This window comes from Heterocephalus glaber, unplaced genomic scaffold (genome assembly GCF_053883595.1).
Source record: "Heterocephalus glaber isolate CG9 unplaced genomic scaffold, H.glaber_assembly_v1.0 deba00001452, whole genome shotgun sequence".
Taxonomy (NCBI): Eukaryota; Metazoa; Chordata; class Mammalia; order Rodentia; family Bathyergidae; genus Heterocephalus; species Heterocephalus glaber.
This window is the reverse complement of record NW_028258302.1, coordinates 7,186,523-7,205,239: the sequence shown is the minus strand read 5'-3', so window position 1 is coordinate 7,205,239 and position 18,717 is coordinate 7,186,523. Positions and strand designations below refer to the sequence as shown.

Sequence of the window (18,717 nt, the reverse complement as noted above, 5' to 3'; positions counted from 1 at the left end):
TGGATAGAAGGAGCAGAGAGGGTGCTTATTGGGGAGGCCCTGGGGACTGGACTGGCTTCTGATGGCCACTCCCAGCCCGTCGTTGCCCGCTTACCCCCTTGGGTGGTTTGAAGCTCCAGGCTGGGGCTCCAGGTGCTCCAGTGGCCAGGCAAGGGCCAGCGGATGCAGCGCATCTGCAGGGCATAGGTTGTGGCTGGACGGAGCCCACAGAGCTCGTACCGGGTGGTGCTGGAGGGCAGGGGGGCCACCTGGCAGGGGAGGGGCATGACTCTGAGCCTAGTCTCTGAGCTCTGCCCTTGGCCCCCATCTCAGGCCCTTGAGGTAGCTTCTGGCCTCACCTGTGCCCAGCTGGCTTCTCTTAGCTGTGGCCGGTAGCGCAGCTCACACTTCTGGTCCATGTAAATGCTGGGCTTCCATGGCTCCCAGCGCAACCACAGGCAGTCTGGCTGGGGTAGGGCCATCTCAGGATTGGGGTCCAGGGCCATCAGTGTGGGGGGCTCCAGTTTTACTGCAAGGAGTGGGGTTATTAGGCCTCTACCTGCCCTAATGCCCTCTTGTCTCCCTGTTTGTGGCTCCATTTTCTTCCTGGGTGTCCATCCATGCTGTCTCTGTATCTTTACTGGTGTGTGTGTGTGTTTGTGTGGGTGAGTTTTCATCTCTGTCTATGTTGCCAAGTCTCTGTGGTTCTGTCTGTGTGTATATGTTATGATTTCCTCTAGGTCTCTATTTCATGCTCCTACCCCAGGGCCTTTCCACTGGTTGTTAACTCTGCTTGGTACAGTTTCCTGCCAGATACCCAGTGGCTTGCTCCCTCAGTTCCTCTTAGGGTATAATTAATGGTCACCTTCATTGCCATCTGACATTCTATTTTATTTATTTTGCCCACCAGAATGTAACATTCCTTTTTTTTTTTTTTTTTGAGATGAGGTCTTTCTATACAGTTCAGGGTAGGCTTGAACTCACTATGTAGCCCAGGCTGGCCTCAAACTCATGATGGTCCTCCTGACTCAGCCTCCCCAGTCCTGGGATTACAGGTGTGTGCCACTGTGCCGAGCTGTAACATTCCTAAAATGGGATTTCTGATATTTTGTTCATTGCTGTATCCCCAGGATCTTGAACAGTACCTACTACACAGTGGACCCTTCAAGAAATTGTTTGAAAGGAAGCATGAATGTGCTCCCAGCCTCTGTGTCCCCATGCCTCTGTCTCCAGCTGCACTCTCTTTGTCCCTGTCTCTCTTCTCTGCACTCTGTCTGGTTCTGCCGGGCTCGTGTAGTCTGTCCCTGGGCCTGTTTCTCTCTCTGTGCCTCTCTGGCTCTGCCCACGCTGGGAGCCTGTCCCCTCCACACCCGGCATCACCCACCAACGTCCATGGGGTCAAGGCACAGCTGTGGGGACAGGCTGGTCCCCAGCGCATTCTCTGCCTGCACCCAGATGACCATGTTCTGGTACAAGAGCAGGTGCTTGCGTGGGATGGAGCAGGAGCTCTGCCCGGCAGCAGGCACGCAGTCCTTGATGGGGTCCTCCTGGGTCTGGCAGTCGCCCCGGCTCCTATCAACAGGCCAGGCTTGGTGCCAAGCAGAAGAGGAAAGCGAGGCTCCCTTCTCCTTCCCATGCCCACCATCCTATGAGTGCCCCTCCCCAGGACTCCGAGGCAGGGGGCTGGGCTGGGGGCCGCACTCACTTGAAGCTTTTCAGGGTGAAGTTAGTGGGCAGGTGGGTGTCAGGTCCTGGCTCCCACTGGCAGATGAGGCTGTTGCTCGTGAGGTTCATGAGGCAGGACAGGTTAGAGGGCATGGCTGGAGGGTCTGCAGGGAGTGGGAAGGATGTGAGTGAGGCCACAGAAAGCTCTCCCTGGGGCCAGTGGCCTTGTTTCCTAGCTCGGACCCCTATGGGGCCACCTTGTCCATCCCCCAGTCTCTATGCAGTGTGACTGGAGAGGTGGCCCTGGGGGAAGCCAAGTACATCCTGGGGGATGTACAAGCATCACAGGCCCCAGACCCTGGCGCTCCCATCTCCAACCCGACCCCAACTCTGATTCCTTTGTCAGTGACAGTGTAGTATCTGAGTTTTCATTGTTAACAGTGTGATCTTAAAATTACTTATCTGCTTGGTGCCTCAGTTTCCTCATCTGTAAGCAGGGGTAATGGTAATACACCTGCCTCCTCCATTTGTAAGGGATAAAAGACTTATATATAAAGTGGGCTTGGGCCGGGGATTTAGCTCAGTGGTTCTACCTCCTGCCTCGAAAGCACAAGGTCCCAAGTTTGAGCCCCAGAACGCCCCCCCCAAATAAAGTGGGATATACATAGCAAGTGCTATCTAGGCATTAGCTACTGCCATTATTTATTCTTTTTGTGTGTATGTGGTACTGGAGGTTGAACCTAGGGTTTTCACACTGAGCTACATTCCCAGGCCTCTTTAGCATTTAAAAAATTTTTTTTTCTTTTGGTACCAGGGATTGAATTTGGGACCTTGCACTTGTGAGGCAGGCGGTGGAACCACTGAGCTAAATCCCCAGCCCAGCATTTTAAAATTTCAAGACAGGGTCTCACTATGTTGCTAAGTTGCCCAAGCTGGGCTCCAAATTGTCATCCTCCTGTCTCAGCCTCCCATAGTGCTGGGATTATTGATTTTGTGCCACAGTGCCCAGCATGTGCCAGAATGCCCAGCATCTCGCTACGTAGGTCAGGCTGGCCTTGAACTCACTATGTAGCCCAGGCTGGCCTCAAAGTCACAGCCATCCTCCTGTCTCAGCCTCCTGACTGCTGCGATTACAGGTGTGCACCATAGCCCGTTTATCTTTTTTTTTTTTTTTTTGAGAAAGGGTCTTACTATGCAGTTCAGGCTGGCCTTGAACTTGTGTCAATCCTCCTGCCTCAGCCTCCCCAGTGCTGGGATTATAGGTATGCACCACCAAGCCCGGCCCTATTATTACTTCATGAACAAGAGCCCTGGTCTTTGGTTTCTCTTTGTGTTTCAGCTTAGCACCAGCTCCAACCTGCTGCATTTTAAGAGAAGGCTGAGGAGGTGTGGGGCAAAGCTGGGAGCAAGTCTGGATGGGGAGATGTCCTCCCTGCATCCCTATCCAATGGCTGAGGAGCTTGGCTTTCTCAGTAGTCACATGGAAGACTGTGACTGGTTTCAGAGCCTTGCTGCCTGGTAGAAACCTTGGCTCCATCTTTATTAGCGTGTGACCTTCGGTGAGTCACCCTCCCTGAATGTCAGTTTCTTCATCTGGAAAATGGGGCTTGTAGCAGTAGGGACAAGTCCCTGACCCTGTGCCCATCAGGTGCCTATTGAGCAGGAGCTCGGTAAGCTCTTGGCAGAGTGGGTGGATGGCTGGAGGGACTTACAGCCTGCCCACAGCTCAGCTTGGTCCAGGAGTTGCAGGCTGTTGCTCCAGTTCAGGTAGCAGAGGAGAAAGGTGTGAGTGCTGTTGAGGTGTGGCAGGGTGATGGTCGATTTCTGGGACCCATCAGGGTGGCTCTGCTGCCTCCCCCTGTGCTGCAGCAGCTCTGCTCCCAGCTTCCATAGGATCTGTGGCTCTGGATCCAGGTGGCTGCAGCTCTGGGTGACAGTGCAGGAGGCTGTGACAGGGTCCCCCAGGCGCATGACATGAGCGGAGATGCTGATGTGTCCGCAGTTCTCCAAGCCTGGGGTGGGAAAGAACAGGCCACAAGGAACTCCTCCGCTTGGCTGATCTGGGTGAAGTCTAGGCCTTGTACCCCTAGACTTGGGGGGCCCTCACCTGCCTGCCTCATCCTTCCAGACATGGGGCTGGGCTGGGAAGGGTTGATATTAGTGAGGCAAGAGGCTGTGGGAGTGGGACAGAGATAGCAATGTGCTGGTAGATGGTTATCGACTGGCTCTAGGGAGAGAAACAGGTCCTGATTTGCAGTGGGTGCTGCTTCCCATGCTAGAAACACTCCAATCACGCCTGAGTTCCAGCTGCGAATGTGCTCTCATTGAATGAATGCAGAGTTGGGAAGGGATGTGCACTCAATCCTGAGAGTGGGTTCTAGCTCCCCACCAGAGAGAGGCTGCTCCCTGCCCCAGCGCCCTCCCCGAGGATGGTGAAAGCAGTGATCTCAGTGATAACAACCCCTCAGCCACAGAAACCTTTTGAAAACTTAAATCTGATTGTGTGGGCCCAGCTTGATCAGGGTACTTCCAATGCCCATCACTGCTCTGGAAGGCGATGCAGTGTGATGGGCCAGAGCTCCCCTGGAGCAGATGGCTGAGATCCTGGATCCGTGCCCGACTCATTATGTGACCCAGGTGTGTGGTACTGAGACTCTACACCTTGCTCTTCTCACCTGTAACAAGCAGGCCCTACCTTAGAGTTGCTGGAAGAACAAGATGTGACAACACATGTAAGGAATGAGGAACAGTGGCTGGCTTGGGGGACAAAGGCCCAGATCCACCACAGCGCCCTGTGGTCTGGCCCTGCCCCTTCTCTCAGCTGCAGCCCTGTGGGCAGGTGAGCTTTTGCTCCTGCTGCTCCCCTCTGAGCTGCTCCTTTCCCTTTCACCTGGTTAACATTTGCACTTGTTGGGGAGCCAGATGCCCTGACCAACCAGAACAGGTCAAGGCTCTGTCCTTTCTCAAAGCTCTTGTTTTCCTTTGCCATTATAGTCATAAATGTGCCCTTTTCTGTCTGTCTCCCAGGTTCTGATTTTTTTTGAGACAGGATCTCACTAGGGAGCTCAGGCTGGCCTTGAACCTTTGGTGATCCTCCTTCCTCAGCCTCCCGAATCCTGGGATTATGAGCATGCTCCAATTCTAGGTTTTGTGCCAGAGACTGTGACTGTTTTGCTCCCTGTGCCTGGCAAGGAAAGGGTTTTTGGGGACTATTTCTTGAATAAAGAAGTGAGTCAACATGCCCTTGGCCTATAATGCCTTCATTCTTCTCTCAGGTGTTCTTAGAGCCATTTTATGGAGGGGGTTGCAGAGGCCCTAAGAGGGGATAGCAGTTGGTCCAGAGTGACGGAGCAAGTTCACAGACTCAGAATTTCAGGCTGTAAGGAAATTTACAAGGTGTTCACTTCAAAACTCCATCTGATGCTGTGTATTCTATGGCAAGGGTTGGGTGGCTTGTTATTACGTGGTGTGCTAGGTAAGAATGCTTTATATATTTATTTCAAGGGCTAAAAACAAATAAAATCTGGGTAAGAATGACAGATACTGTATGTGGCCTGGAAAGCCTAAATGTTACCTTCTGTCAATCCTGGCTTCAGCCTTGCTTGCTCTTGTATTTTTTTTTTTTTTCGGTACCAGGCATCAAACTCAGGACCTTGCACTTGCAAGGCAGGCACAGTGCCATTGAGCTATATCCCTGATCCTCTGCTTGTTTACTCTTGGAGATGGGCTACTTTCCACCTCTTAAGACAGTAAAGGGGTTGGAGAGCTTCCTTACTTCAGGGTAAAACCTGTTTCCTTGTGGCTTCTTCTACCAGGATCCTTTTGCCACCCATCAAGGCTGCACAGGACCCAGAGGTTCGTTCTGACAGCTGGCAGAGGTTTGCAGTAGAACTTAGTTAGATGCCCCTGCCTTTGCCCAGCTGCTCAGCTCCCTCCTCTCGCCATCCCTCTTGGTGGGCGAGGCCTGTGGGTGGGAGCCCAGCTGCCTCCCATCTGTCTTGGTCTTGAGCCTCTTGGGATTTTTGGGGATTCCCAGGAGCTATGTGGCAATGCAGGGGCCCTCTCCCCAGTCCCCTCCACCACCACACTTACTTCTGGGAAGGAAGAGGATGATCAAGGCTGCTCTGGTCAGGCTGCAGGCTCCCAGCCCTGCCATAGTGCTAGCTGGTGCTCACCTGGAGACAGAGCGGTTAAGGTCATGGCTTTGGACTTGGAGCTGAGCTTCATCCTTTTTTTTTGGTACCAGGGATCGAACTCGGGTCCTTGCGCTTACGAGGCAGGCGGTGGAACCACTGAGCTAAATACCAGGCCTGATCCTTGCTCTGCTACAGTGCAGTCTTGCTAGTTTACTTGGCTTCTCTTATCCTTAGTTTCCTTTCAGAAATGAAGATAACAGCAGACTGCACTGAACAGGGCTTTGGGAAGATGACATAATTATGCAGGTCAAGGGCTTTGGGTTGTGCCTGGCACATAGGAAATGACTCCATGGCCACCACCATTATCATACCTGGATCCTGGAATGAGCAGGGAAGGGAGCAGGAGGAGCAGCATGCTGGCCCCTTTCCTCCTGTCTAAGCTGGGCTCTCTCCAGAAAGCCACACCTAAAACAAGTTTCATGCAGGCAGTGTGTTCTGGGAAGATCCCAGAAGCAGGTGAGGAGAGGAGGGGAGAATGAAACAGGGAGGGGAGGAAAGCCAACACAGGGTGGCATCACTGGCTGGCCGTGGAAGATGAGTCTGCACCGTTCACAGAGGGACAACTTATCCTTGGATGGGAGGAGCACAGGGATACTTATCCAGCAATTCCTGCCCAGTGGTCAAGGGGTGCCCCTCGGGGTGCTAACTCCCCAGTAAGTTTAGGCTGGACATCCATGAGTACCAGGCAGGTCCTCCTGGGTGGGCCACACCGAGCACCTCAGTGACACTGCCCCAGGAGCCCCACAGCCAGCCAGCAGGGGGCTGCCAGGTGTCACCTTCAGGAAGCTGGCTGCCACAGCAAAGGCTAGAGGAAAGGGGGGTTGGGAGGAGATCACTGGGGACACAGGGGGACCAGCAGACCCCACCTCTGGGAGCAGAGCTCTGGAGGTCTGCTGGGGGCCAGTGTGATGCGGCCATGGCCATAGTCCCCAAATAGGAGCCCTGACTTCTGTCTGAGGAAGTATGCAGTGATTCTCTCACTGTGGTAGAGTCCGGCTGAACCCTCAGTCCTGCTCCCACTGGGGTCTTGGGGCCTCCAGCACTCCTCGGTACTCCTGGTGGCAGGTGTGTGGGACCTGCTGGCTGTCACGCCTGGGTACACATGTGCACATGGTGGCCAGCAGACCCTGTGCTCAGCAGGAAGAATGCCAGGAAGATCTTTTTCTCTTCCTCCCAGACAGAGGTTTGAATGAGCAGCCCAGATGTCCAAAGCTGTCCCTGCTTGCAGGAGCCTGTCCCCAACCCTCAGTTTATCATGTACTGCAGTATTAGGACACTGGTGCCCACAAGTCACCACTGTGCAAATCAGAAAAAAAGCACCCCTGGTGCTGCTCCATATTAGAACCTAGTAATCGGAGAACAGGTTAGATTTCAGCCTCCACCAGGCAGATTTGTGCGGTAAGAAACCTGCACAACTGTTCAGATAATTCCTTTCTACTTAATCAATGGTTGGTAACTTTCTTACTACTGTACACCAGTTTGATTATCACCCTACCTGCTTCCCTTCACTGGTTGGGGAAGATTTAGCTTTCTAGGTCCAGATTTTGGAACGTCACTGGTTCCCGTCTCCATATATTTGTGATAATACCTTGGTCCTGCTGCCCTAGCAAGGGACAGCTTCAGACCAGTCAGGTACCCCCTTATCCTGCCCCATTGGCTTCTGTCCAGAGTGGGGAGCCAAACCTCGAGAGGCCCAACCATCCTCCCCTGGTCGCTGGGTGCTGGCATGTGTGGCATCAGGCCTTGTTGTGCCCCACCAGTGCTGGGTCTCCCCCAGCCCAGTGTGTGGGAGCTGGTGTCCGTGGGAGCGTGGTTTTACTCTGGTGGGGTGGGGTGTGCAGTACACAAAGGGGTTGGGAGCCCACTGTGAGCCAAATCGCCTGCCCTGCCCTGCGGCTCCAGCACTTACCAGCTTTGTGACCTTGGACAAATTACTTCACCTTTCCAAGCCTCGGTTTCTCCATCTGTGAAAAAGAGGTAACAATAGCCCCTGATTCTGGTGGCTGTTGTGACAGTGAATCAAGGTCATTTGAATGGAGGCCCTCGGAGCTCTGCTGGGCACAGCCTGTGCTCCCAGCGACTGCAGGCTATTTCCACGAGCCACAAAGCAGGGCTTCCCTCTTGGACCCCAGCATGGCTGGTGCCCCCAGCTGGGCTTTGAGGGCACAGCCTACTATGACTGCTACCTTATTTCTGTCTGTGTCACACTACCCAGTCTCAAAGCCCCATTTCTGAGCTCTACTTTTAACTCCTCGGTCCTCAGTCTGTCTGTGTTACCTTGACATCTCTGCTTGGCCCGAGGCTGCCTGAACCTCTGTGCCCAGCACATCTGGTGCCACCTACAGTCGCTACCACCCCCTCTCTTTCCTCCCATTATACCCTCTTCCCCCTTCCTTCTTTCCTTCCTTCCTTTTCCCTTTCCTTTCTTCCTTGCTTTGCGGTACTGGGGATTGAACCCAGGGCCTCTGTACTGAGCTACATCCCCAGCCCCTTTTTATGTTTGAGAAAGTTACTAAGATAAGTTATCTGGGATGTACTTGAACTTTTGATCTTCCTGACTCAGCCTCCCAGAGTGTTGGGATTTTAGGCATGAGCCACATCACCTGGCTACTTCCTTGGTTCTTTTGAAATTCCTTCTCTGGGAATAGGTAGGGAGGGGGGAGGGGCTGGGACTAAATAAAGGGACAGGGACTTCCCAGGTGTGGGAGGGACAGGGAGATGAGAGAGAGAGAGAGAGAGAGAGAGAGAGAGAGAGAGAGAGAGAGGCTGAGATATATACACAGTGGGATATTAGAGACCTACTTGAATTACAAATTGAGACCTTGTTTTTAAAAAAAAAAAAAGAAAAAAGAGCCCAAGAAACACGTGTGCTGGGCTGGAGGGGCTAAGGCTTGGAGGCCTGGAAGCAGACTGGTTCCAAGCAGTAACGTTGAGAGGCAAAGGGAGGCACAGAGATGGAGAGAGGCCCAGAGAGCCTCTGAGACAGACGGAAAGTCACTCAGGAAACAGCCAGAGAGGGGCTGAGGGGCCCCTCAGAGATGGAGAGAGGGAGAGACAGAAGATGGACATGCAGATGAACGGGTTCTGAGAGACAGAGACACGGAGAGAACGACGATGGCCATCCCCGAGCCCGGCTCTGTGTCCCCAAAGAGAGATGCGGCTGTTTGTGGCTTTCCTGAGCAACCCTCAGAGAGAGACTGTCCAAGGCTCCTGGTTGCCAGGCTCCAACCCCCAAGGCAGGAGCCCGGCCCAGGCTGAGGCCAGGACAGTGCCTGTGGTAGAGCTGGGAGTGGTCCTGGGACTCCTGGTCTCCCCTCTGCTGGGCTCAGCTTCCCGGGGGTCCCCTACTCACGCTGCAGCCCGTGTGGGGTGGGCGGGTGGGGGTGCTGGCCTCCCTTTTCTCTCCTCTCCTCAACTCTATGAGTCAAGTTCCTGAAACCTGCCGAAGTCTGACTTCTCTCCCCTGCTCTTTCGTTAATGACAGCTGGGGGACTGAGGATTGCGACACCTTCCGCGTGTTGGTGTGCTTGCTCGCTCTCGGGCAGCCCCTTCCTCCCAGGAAGGAGCCCTCAGGGAAACTGGTGAGGCCCAGCAGCCTTCCTGCCTCAGGGGTCTTAAAGGGCCGGGGAGTGTGGCAACAGTGCCCCCTCCCCTGCCTCCGGATTTCCTGAGGCTGGAGCTTCCTTCGAGGCTCCAAGCTGGCTGGGTGCCATCCTGTGCCCCCTACCCTGGGGGAGCTCCAAGGCTCCCTCAGCCCCCAGCCTCTTTCCACATGGGTCTTGATCCTCAAGGTTTGCAGCAGCAGGGAGATTTATTGCACAATGTGCACTGTGCCCTGTCCACTCCATCCTGGCTGCCACTGCCCACAGGCTGGGCTGATGGAGAAAGGGGATTTGGGGGCCAAAATAAGGTGTGTCCTGGGGGCTTCATCCATGCACCAAAAATTTCTAACATTTACTCATAGGGGATCTGTTACACTGAATATTTTCTAATTGGGGCAAATGTATTTCTTTTGCCGTAGGTTGTTTGTATCGATGATTCCCCTGCAGTTGTTTACGAATACTTTTCCGAGGAAGGCCTAGGCTGCTCAGGGTTGACCAGATTCATGACCCAGTAAAGGCACCAGCAGGCTGTCAGCATGTTGGTGACCTGTGACTCTTTTAGGGAAAGTGGGCTTCCGTGTCCAGTGTGGTGGGATTGGCCTGGGCTGCAGCTCTGGCTCAGGTGCCTGCTACCGTCTCCCAGACACGTCCCCCAGCTCTGCAAGCTCAGCAAATCCCAATCCCATTGACTCTTTTCAGAATAGAATCGGAATCCTGGGCATTACAGGTGTTCATAGGAAAACTCAGCTTGGCTATATGGATATTTTCATGATAATGTGTTGGAAATATAAATGCCACTTATGCCAAAACTGGCTCTGTTGAAGCCACGCTTCTCTCTTGCAAGGACTGTTACAATAGCTTCTTCCCTGGTCTCCTGTGTCCATACATACTTGTCTCTCTGTCTACTACTGTCCCTTTAGTAGCCAGTGTAGTATTGATCAAACAGAAGTCAGATCATGTCACCTTCTGCCCCAAAGCCTAAAACGTCTCCCATCTTGCTTAGAGTCAAACTCAAAGCCCTTTCAGTGCAAGGCACTCCCATTACTTGCCAGACCCCTCTCTTGGTATTCTATTCTTCCTTTTACTGATTTGGTCCAGTGACTCTGTTTTCCTTGTTTCTTGAACTTGTTAGGCAGCCCCAGGGCCTTTGCACTTGCTGTGTCTTTGGCCTGGGCACCCCTACCTCCAAATAGCCACCTGGGATTATTTCCTTCCCTTCTTCAAGTTTTTGTTCAAATGTCACATTCTCATTGATGTCTTCCCTGAGCAGCCTTTTAAAAAACTCCAACCTCTCCTTTTCTCCCTATCTCTCTTCTCCTGTATCCCTTTTCACTATCTGATATTTGCTGTCCCCACCTCCATGGGAATGGATATTCCATAAGGGCAACCATATTTAGAACTTTAGCTCCAGGGTCTACAGCTCTGCCCATCACACGGTGAGCCCTCACCCTCAGTACATGTTTGTTGAATGAACAATTGAATGGAGGAATGTTCCTCCCACTTCATCAGCTCTGTCCCCAGCCCCTGTGGTTGTCATCTTGGTGAATTAGGATCCCTCCCCGAGGTCAGCCACTGCACGGACCCAGATGTCACTCCGTCCATCATGTCCCTCCTGTGCCCACACCTGATCAGTTCTTTGGCCATCACTTGGAAGACCCGCTTCTTGAGCAGGTTTGGGGCGCCATGGTGAGCGAGGGGGGTTCCAGGGAGCCCCATGTCTGTCTCTGCGGTCGCTCTGCAGGTCATCTCCTCTCCTTGCCTCTCAGCAGAGGTCTGCATCTCATCCTAACTTTTTTTGTGTCTGGGAATTGAACCCAGAGCCACTCTGCCACTGAGCTACACCCCTAGCACTATTTATTTATTTATTTATTTGGTACTGGGGATTGAACTTGGGTCCTTGTGCTTGTGCAGCAGGCGTTGAAACCACTGAGCTAAATCCCTGGCTTTATTTTTTATTTTAAGACAGGGTCTCACTAGATTATGCTGATTGGCTCCATCTTGCCATCTCTGTTTTAGCCTCCTGAATAGCTGACATGTACCACCACACCTGACTCACCTTGACTTCTTAATGAGACAGGCAGGCTGTCCCCACTTCCCAGATGCATCACCCCATGGTCCAATCAAGCTGATCCTCCATTCCCTTGCCAGCCCCAGGTCTGTACACCTCTGTGCCTCTGCTCTTGCCCACTCCATCACTTCTGCTTGGCTGGGTCCTATTCCTGACCCAGCTCAGGCATTCAGCCTGTGCGAAGGTTTTGCCAGCTTTCGAATCTTAGCCTCTCTGTGCCGGGTGCTCCCTTGTCATTAATCCCGTAACACAGCAGTGAGCTGTTGGCTGTGCCTCCTCTATCAGACTGTGAGCTCTTTGAGGGCAGAGACCACATCCTTGTCTCTGCCTCCCCAGCCTCAGCACAGTGTGAGGTACATGGAAGATACTCAGTACATCTCCACGGGGCTCAGAATTTTGGAGAAGTGGCTTATCCTCTCCAAGCCTCAGTTTCCTTATCAACCACAGGAATGTCAACTTCTCCCCGGTTTTGTGAAGATTAAATGAGCTATCAGAAGTACTGTGTCTGGCACAGTAAATAGCACATGGTAGATGTTCGATTGAAATTGCTTTCCTTTTTCCTCACTGCACACATCAATATTTTGGAGCAAGATTTTTCTCAGCTCAGTGGTACTCCATTCTTCTTTGAGAACCTGCACCAGGAAATGGAGCTGCAGCAGCTGAAACAGAAGTAAGATTTAAGGAAATGAAAGTTAGATTTAAGGAGGAACTTTCCTTAGGGGAGAGGCATTGGAGTGTAGATAGATTAAAAACGTGGGTTGAGGAGCCAGGTTGTGTGGTTTTGCCACTTGTGTGACCCTGGATAAGTTGTTTAACCTGTCTGAGCTTTGGTTTTGCCATCTTTGAAATGGGGATCAAAGTACCATTTCATAGGATTCTTGAGAGAAAGGAGTGAAATGTAACGCTTGTGGGACAGAGCCAGGTTTAAGAAGTGTTTACTGTGGTGAAATGAAAAGCATGAGATAGATGAGGGGTCATCCCCTCCACGGCACTGGCGTCTCCTTTTGGATACTTCCTCTTCCAGCTCCCTTGCCCCTTCCCTTCCTCCATCAGACCAGGCCTGTGTGGGTTGGAAACCCCTGCCAGGAAGCCCTGGAAAGTGAACCCTCTTCATGGCAGTGCAGCTACAGGGCAGTTTCTGTTATAGCTGGAGATGTGTGGAGCTGTGGAGCTGCTGGGTGGATCAGGGAGCAGCCTGATCTGGAGGGGCCAGGTGGGGCCCGGGGGCTGCCCAGGGTGTGTCTGGAAGTGGAGGCTGCGCTTGTCTGTGAGGGCCTGTTTTGGACAATCCTACTTTTTTTTTTTTTGGTACCAGGGATGGAACTCGGGTCCTTGCACTTGCGAGGCAGGCGGCAGAACCACTGAGCTAAATCCCCTGTTTTGGAATAAAGCAGTCAGCTGAGATTGTGCAAACAGGTCGTTATGCAAACATGCCCATGTGTGACCTTGATTGTGCAAACAGGTGTTTACTGGAGGCTGCCCAGTTTGGACAGCCTGCTTACAGAAAGTGCTTGAGCTGTTGACTCAGAAGTGAGAATCTGGACCCTCATCCTGCCCTGAACACACCCAGAACTTCTCGGCCAGTCCCTCCACCTGGCGTGCCTTCTGTCACTCTTTGTCAACTGGTTAAAGTTTTATTGCTTCTTTTCCGGCAAGAAAATTTGACTCTTTCTTCAAAGGCCTTTTTCTTATTTGCATACTCAGGACATTTGATACACCTTTAATGTCCTGGTTATGACTGATTTTATGGCTCTTGCTAGACTGAAAGTCTCCCAAGTTCAAGGATCTTTCTGTACTTCCCTCTGAAGGGTTAGAAAACTCAGGTCCACCATCGGGAGCATTTCTACATAAATTTTTGGGAAAAATCATTTCATAACTAAAGTATGACTATAGTTGTCTGAGGCTCAATGTAACTTGCCCCTGAGCCAGCTATAGCATGCAGAAATATAACTCCATTTTGCCTCCGGTCACAGCTGAGACCTCAAGGATCCTTTAACCCGGTGGTGCTCACCAGCAAGATTATATCAGCTGAAGACATCCTGGTTCTTTGAGAACAAAGTAGTAAAAACAAAAGAGAAAGGTTCACCTGGGGAGGGATTACTAATTCCTTGTCAAATTTAAGTCATCCTACCCACTATTGTGAGAATGCTCTCAATCTGGTCCTCCTCAAAGAAACTTGTGACCTAAAATCTTCATCAGCTCTTCACTGTCCTCAGATTACCACTGGCCCCTATGTCACCTGGTGCTCCCTCCAATTATTGTGTACCCAATAAATGATGACTAGCTTAGAGAATCTTTTTTTTTTGTATCAGGGATCAAACTTGGGACCTTGTGCTTGCCAGGCAGGCGGCGGAACCACTGAGCTAAATCCCCGCTCCTCTGGAGAATCTTTGTCTTTGCTCACTCTGAGGCACTGACCTCCCAGACCCCCATATACTTTGAAATTACGCAAGTCTCTACTGTCTTTTTTCTCTTTAGCCCTTACTGTTCCCCCTTCTAGGTAATCAGAGGATTGCTCACCCTCTGATAGTCTACAGAGGGAAAGTGACCTTCCCATGCCACACAGCTTGGATTTTGACCCTAGCTTCAAGGTGAGGGTAGGATTCCAGCTGGAATTTGAGGGATGGCTGAGATTTATAGCAAGGAGGGAAGAGTGTGCTAGCGGGGAGGATGGGGAGGCAGGACAGCAAGAGCAAAGGTGTAGAGGGTGGAATGGGGGCTGTTGAAGAGGGGCTGTGGCTCAGTGGTAGAGAGTACTTGCCTAGTATGTTCAGTCCCTAGCACCATGCACATGTACATCCACATACAGAGATACACATACACAGACCAGATACAAACACATATATACATGCACACACTCATGCATGCATGCACACAAAGAGGTACAGCAGGAAGAGCTAGGACAGGCCTGGGGATAGGGTATTGAGGAGCCCTGCACTCCAGACCTGAGATGACCTTGATTCTCCATGACTTTGAGCAGCCCTATCTTTCAAGTCCCCGTCTGCCTTGATACCCCAAACCAAACACACCCCTCACTGAACTTCTTTCTCCATACTTCCTCTTAACAACCTGCCTTTCTGACCTGGTGAATGGGATCCAGTGTAGGGAACAGGGAAAGGGATATTACCAGAACCCCCACAGTGAGTCCTGGTCTTTTGTGAGCCACAACAGCGCAAAGTGAATTAATGAATAAAGACAGGAAATGAAACTTAGAGAAGAAGCTGAGCTTTGGGCCCGATCAATGCTGCTCTGGGCAGCAAAGATGAAGGCATCTTGAGGTTGCCACTATTTATTGGGTGCATAGGGAGTAACAGATGACTCAGAGGGCAGTGATAATCCTAAATTGACAAGGATTTTATAATCAGAGAAAATATCAGATGTCTTGGAGGGTGGCCGTAATCCTGAAACCATGAGGATCTTATGCTGATGAGGATCTTATGTTGATTAGGGGTAAGATAAGCAAAGACGTTCTTATAACAGTAGGTAGGATGAGTTAAGTTAATAAGGAATTTGCCCCTCCCCAGGTGAAACCTTTCTTTTACTGCTCGGTTCTCAAGGAACCAGGATTCTTTAGTTTAAGTATCTTGCCCTTAAGTATCATAGGATCATGGGACCACTGAGGTCTCAGCTGTGACTGGAGGCAAAAAATGGAGTTATGTTTCAGCATGTCATAGCCTGCCTGTAGGCAAGAAGACCAGGCCTCATCATAATTTAATTGTGAAATGATTTTTTCCCAAAATAATGTAGAATTGCTCCCAATAATCCAGACACTGAGACTCCTAAAGTCTTCCTTGACTGTTGCTCCCACATCCAGCCTGACACTTCTTCCTGTGGGTTCCACCCCTTCTCTGCCACCCTATGGCTTCTACAGGAGACCAGGCCACCATCCATCAGTTATCTGGATGACCACAATGGCTTCTTCCTGGTCTTCCTGCCTCCATCCTGGGATACTTCCCTTGCTGCACTCAGCTGGGGTGCTTCTTCCAAACCTCACATCCCACATGGGACTGCCCAAAAGAAGACTCTCCATTTGTTCTTTTTCACTCACTGGATAAAGCTCTAGATCTTTATAGCCTTTGAGGACCTTTAAACCAGGACCCTGATCCTTCCAGCCTGGGGCTTCAGTTCTGGATTTTCCCTTTCTTACTCTCTTTTCCCCCATTCTGAGCCCACCCTGCAGCCACTCTAATTCCCATCATTGTCTGATTGCACATGGCTGGTTCACATCTCCAGGGCTTTCCTCTCACTGTTCCATTCTCTTGGAATGCCCTTCCTGTTCTATGCCTGAAGAAATATATTTTATCCCTTCAAAGCCATGTCATCTCCCTATCCCCAAGATCTCCCAGGTTGGGTTAGGTTGTTCCCCTGGGTTCCCAGGTGCTCTGTGAAGGCCAGATTTGTGTTGCCAGAACCAACATGGGGCCTGGAATGGAGCAGCTGTCCTTAAAATGTGGCTATAGGATTTGGAGGTGGGACCTGGGTATTCAGGCCTAAGGACCCCCAGTGGCTTTGTAATTGCATGCCAAGAGGTCTGGAGTAGTTGCTTCTACCTTGTGGCAGCCACTGCCACATTCTCCTGCTTCGCTGGTGCTCAGATTGGCAGGATTTCCTGCCTTTGATTATATCCCCAAAATGAGAAATGAATTAATTAGATCTAATTAGTGCTGGATTCGGGAAGCAAATTGCAGGGCCCCAGATTGCAAAGGAGCCTGGGATGGCTGCCCAGATGGTCTCTTGGGGCTTGCCTCTGGGGAAGGAAGCAGAATTCTAGCTCTGCTTGGGCAAAAGGGAAGACCTCCCCTCCCTCTTGTCCCCAGCCTGTGGCCTGCTGACCTTATCTCTGCTCTCCGGGTTGGTATAGCTGGTGGTGGTGGTGGTGGGGTATCAGAGGTTAAAGTCAGATAAAAGCTCAGATGCTTATCTTGCCTTAAGGAAAGCTATCCCTTTTGAAACTCTGCCATTAGTGGCCAAGATTGGGGCAGCCTGTCAAAGGGAAGAGTCCCCAGGCCAGGCCAGTGTCTGCCTCATCCTTGGGAGAGGGAGCTGGATGCATCTGTCCAGGCACAGAGACTTTCCCTATAGGTGGAAGGTTTGTGTTCTACAGCCTTGGAGTGGACAGGTAAAAGGGAGATCAGGTTTTCCTAAACATCTTGCCAAGAAGAATGGCCAGAATTCAAGTGACCTGCTTCACCCTAGAAAGAAGTGAACACAGGTCCAGAGCTTCTGTGATCAGAACCTGAGGGCTGCATTCTCCCTGCTTCCTGGGGTCTTTCCTGGATCGTAAGAGACAAGAGGGGTTCCCAGGAGTAACCAGTTCTGTGGCTCCATGTCCTCTCCCTGCACCCTAGGTCCTGGGGTCACAAGTGGGGACTGGGAGGCATCAAGGAGCAGAGGGATGGTGGCTCTTACAACCTCCTTGTGGATATAGTGTTCTTCTGAGCAGGCTAGTCTGCTGTGGTAGGGCCAGATTTGTCTTCTATCACTTTTCTGGCTTCCCAGGCTGTTCTCTTGAGCTTCTTGAAATGCTCAGTTTACTCAATTCATTCACTTTATTCACTTACACCCTGTCCCACCTCTTCACACATCCATCTATCCACTCATCCACCAGTTTTAGTCATCCATTCATCCACACCCATCCATCTATCCATCCATCCACAAATCCATCCATCCACCAATCTATCCTGCCGTCTGTCCCCACACTCATTCATTCATTTACCCATCCACCACCCCTTCCCTCACCCATCTACCTGCCCATCCATTAATCCAGTAAAGATTTGTGAGCATCAGGCCGGGGATTTACCTCAGTGGTTCTGCTGCCTGCCTCCTAAGCGCCAGTTTCTGAGTTCGATCCCCAGCACCAAAAAAAAAAAAAAAAAAAATTTGTGAGCATCTACTGCAAAACCAGGTTCTGTACTTGGACCTGAGGGCAGTACAATATAGGAGTAAAACCCCAGGCTCTTATGGCCTAGAACAAGCAAACTTGCCATACTTTCAACCACTTCCCAGTACCTCTGCGTGCCTCCCATCCCAGAGGACACCATACCACTAATTTGCAGCCCTCATGAAAGGAAGCAGTTTCTTCATGGTCAATAGTAGTAGGTTTGAGTCAGAAACATGGTTGGTTTTCCTCCTGATCCCCAATCTCATATTCAGATGTGGCCTCATTTAAAGTCCTTGGCCTGTGAAGCTTTATCAAGCTCTACTTTTCCCTGTCACTCTCCTCTGCTGGCCTCCAGTCACCTTGGCATCCATCTCTTGGTTTTCCTTTCTACTGCCATCTACAGGGGCTTTACTGGCCATATGTGTGATTCACCTACATGCTGGTTTTTTGACTGGATTATCCGCAGGCCCATTTCCACTTTAGCCATCTAGTACCTTGATTATACCATGGACCTCACCATAACATAGATCTGCTCCACCTCTAGAATCTTATTCTTTGGAAATGAACCTCAGTATTGTTGATGACACAAAGACAAACCAGATGCAGACATTCCTCATTTAATGACCTACTTGTTTAACGACTGTTTGGACTTACGATTGAGGCGCACTGATCAGACTTAAGACCTGTCTTTTTTTGGGGATTTTTTTTTCCATTAAGTTTATTGGTACATTTTAGGTATAAAATACAGTTACATTCATCATTGGGATCTTGTACCATTCCATGAGTATCTTGGCTCTTATTTTTCCCCTACCCCTGCCCTCTCTTCACCCCCTCCACCCTTCCCTATTTGCAAAGACTTTGTTTCCATTTTTTCCCTTTTTCTCATATTTTTTCTTTTCCCTTCATTCCTTTCCCCTACCCCTCCCACTTCCCTGCTCCTTTTTTTTTTTTTTTTTTGGTACCGGGGATCAAACTCAGGTCCTTGGGCTTGTGAAGCAGGCGGCGGAACCACTGAGCTAAATCCCCGGCCCTCCCCTGCTCCTTTAGACCTTTTCTTCCTATTACACAATATCAATTATACATTGTTTTACTTACAATATCAAAATTTAGAGGACATTACCACAGATTTTACAAAATTTAAAGGATATAGAAAGCATATTACAAAAGTCTTTTTTGAAATAAATTTGACAACTTATAAGAAGTACCTTAGAAGACAAATTAATGAAACTAACTCTGGAGGAAATATAAAACTTGAATAGCACCTATTAAATAAAGTATATTCCTAGGTTGAACACCTACCTATATGACAACAACAGGCTCATATAC

The 18,717-nt window shown here is 50.6% G+C and overlaps 1 protein-coding gene and 1 long non-coding RNA gene across 8 annotated transcripts in view; one reads left to right on the top strand and one right to left on the bottom strand.

Annotated features, from left to right (window-relative positions):
* LOC110350455 (uncharacterized) overlaps positions 1-18,717 on the top strand; it is a 60,643-nt gene that overhangs the window by 19,895 nt on the left and 22,031 nt on the right. The window lies entirely within an intron of this gene.
* Csf3r (colony stimulating factor 3 receptor) overlaps positions 1-18,717 on the bottom strand; it is a 29,383-nt gene that overhangs the window by 5,193 nt on the left and 5,473 nt on the right. Inside the window, exons 2-10 of one of the 6 annotated variants that reach the window (XM_087215264.1) lie at positions 17,311-17,348; positions 9,193-12,169; positions 7,750-7,804; positions 5,737-5,819; positions 3,357-3,656; positions 1,685-1,808; positions 1,364-1,551; positions 339-508; positions 95-173 (exon numbers count right to left, since the gene is read on the bottom strand). In XM_087215264.1, the coding sequence (XP_087071390.1) occupies positions 95-173; positions 339-508; positions 1,364-1,551; positions 1,685-1,808; positions 3,357-3,656; positions 5,737-5,800 (925 nt within the window). In that variant the 5' untranslated portion in view covers positions 5,801-5,819; positions 7,750-7,804; positions 9,193-12,169; positions 17,311-17,348. Of the gene's footprint in view, positions 1-94; positions 249-338; positions 509-1,363; positions 1,552-1,684; positions 1,809-3,356; positions 4,320-5,736; positions 7,805-9,192; positions 12,170-17,310; positions 17,349-18,717 lie in introns of those variants that run through there. The other 5 variants (XM_087215261.1, XM_087215262.1, XM_087215263.1 and 2 more) reach the window with 5 other exon arrangements.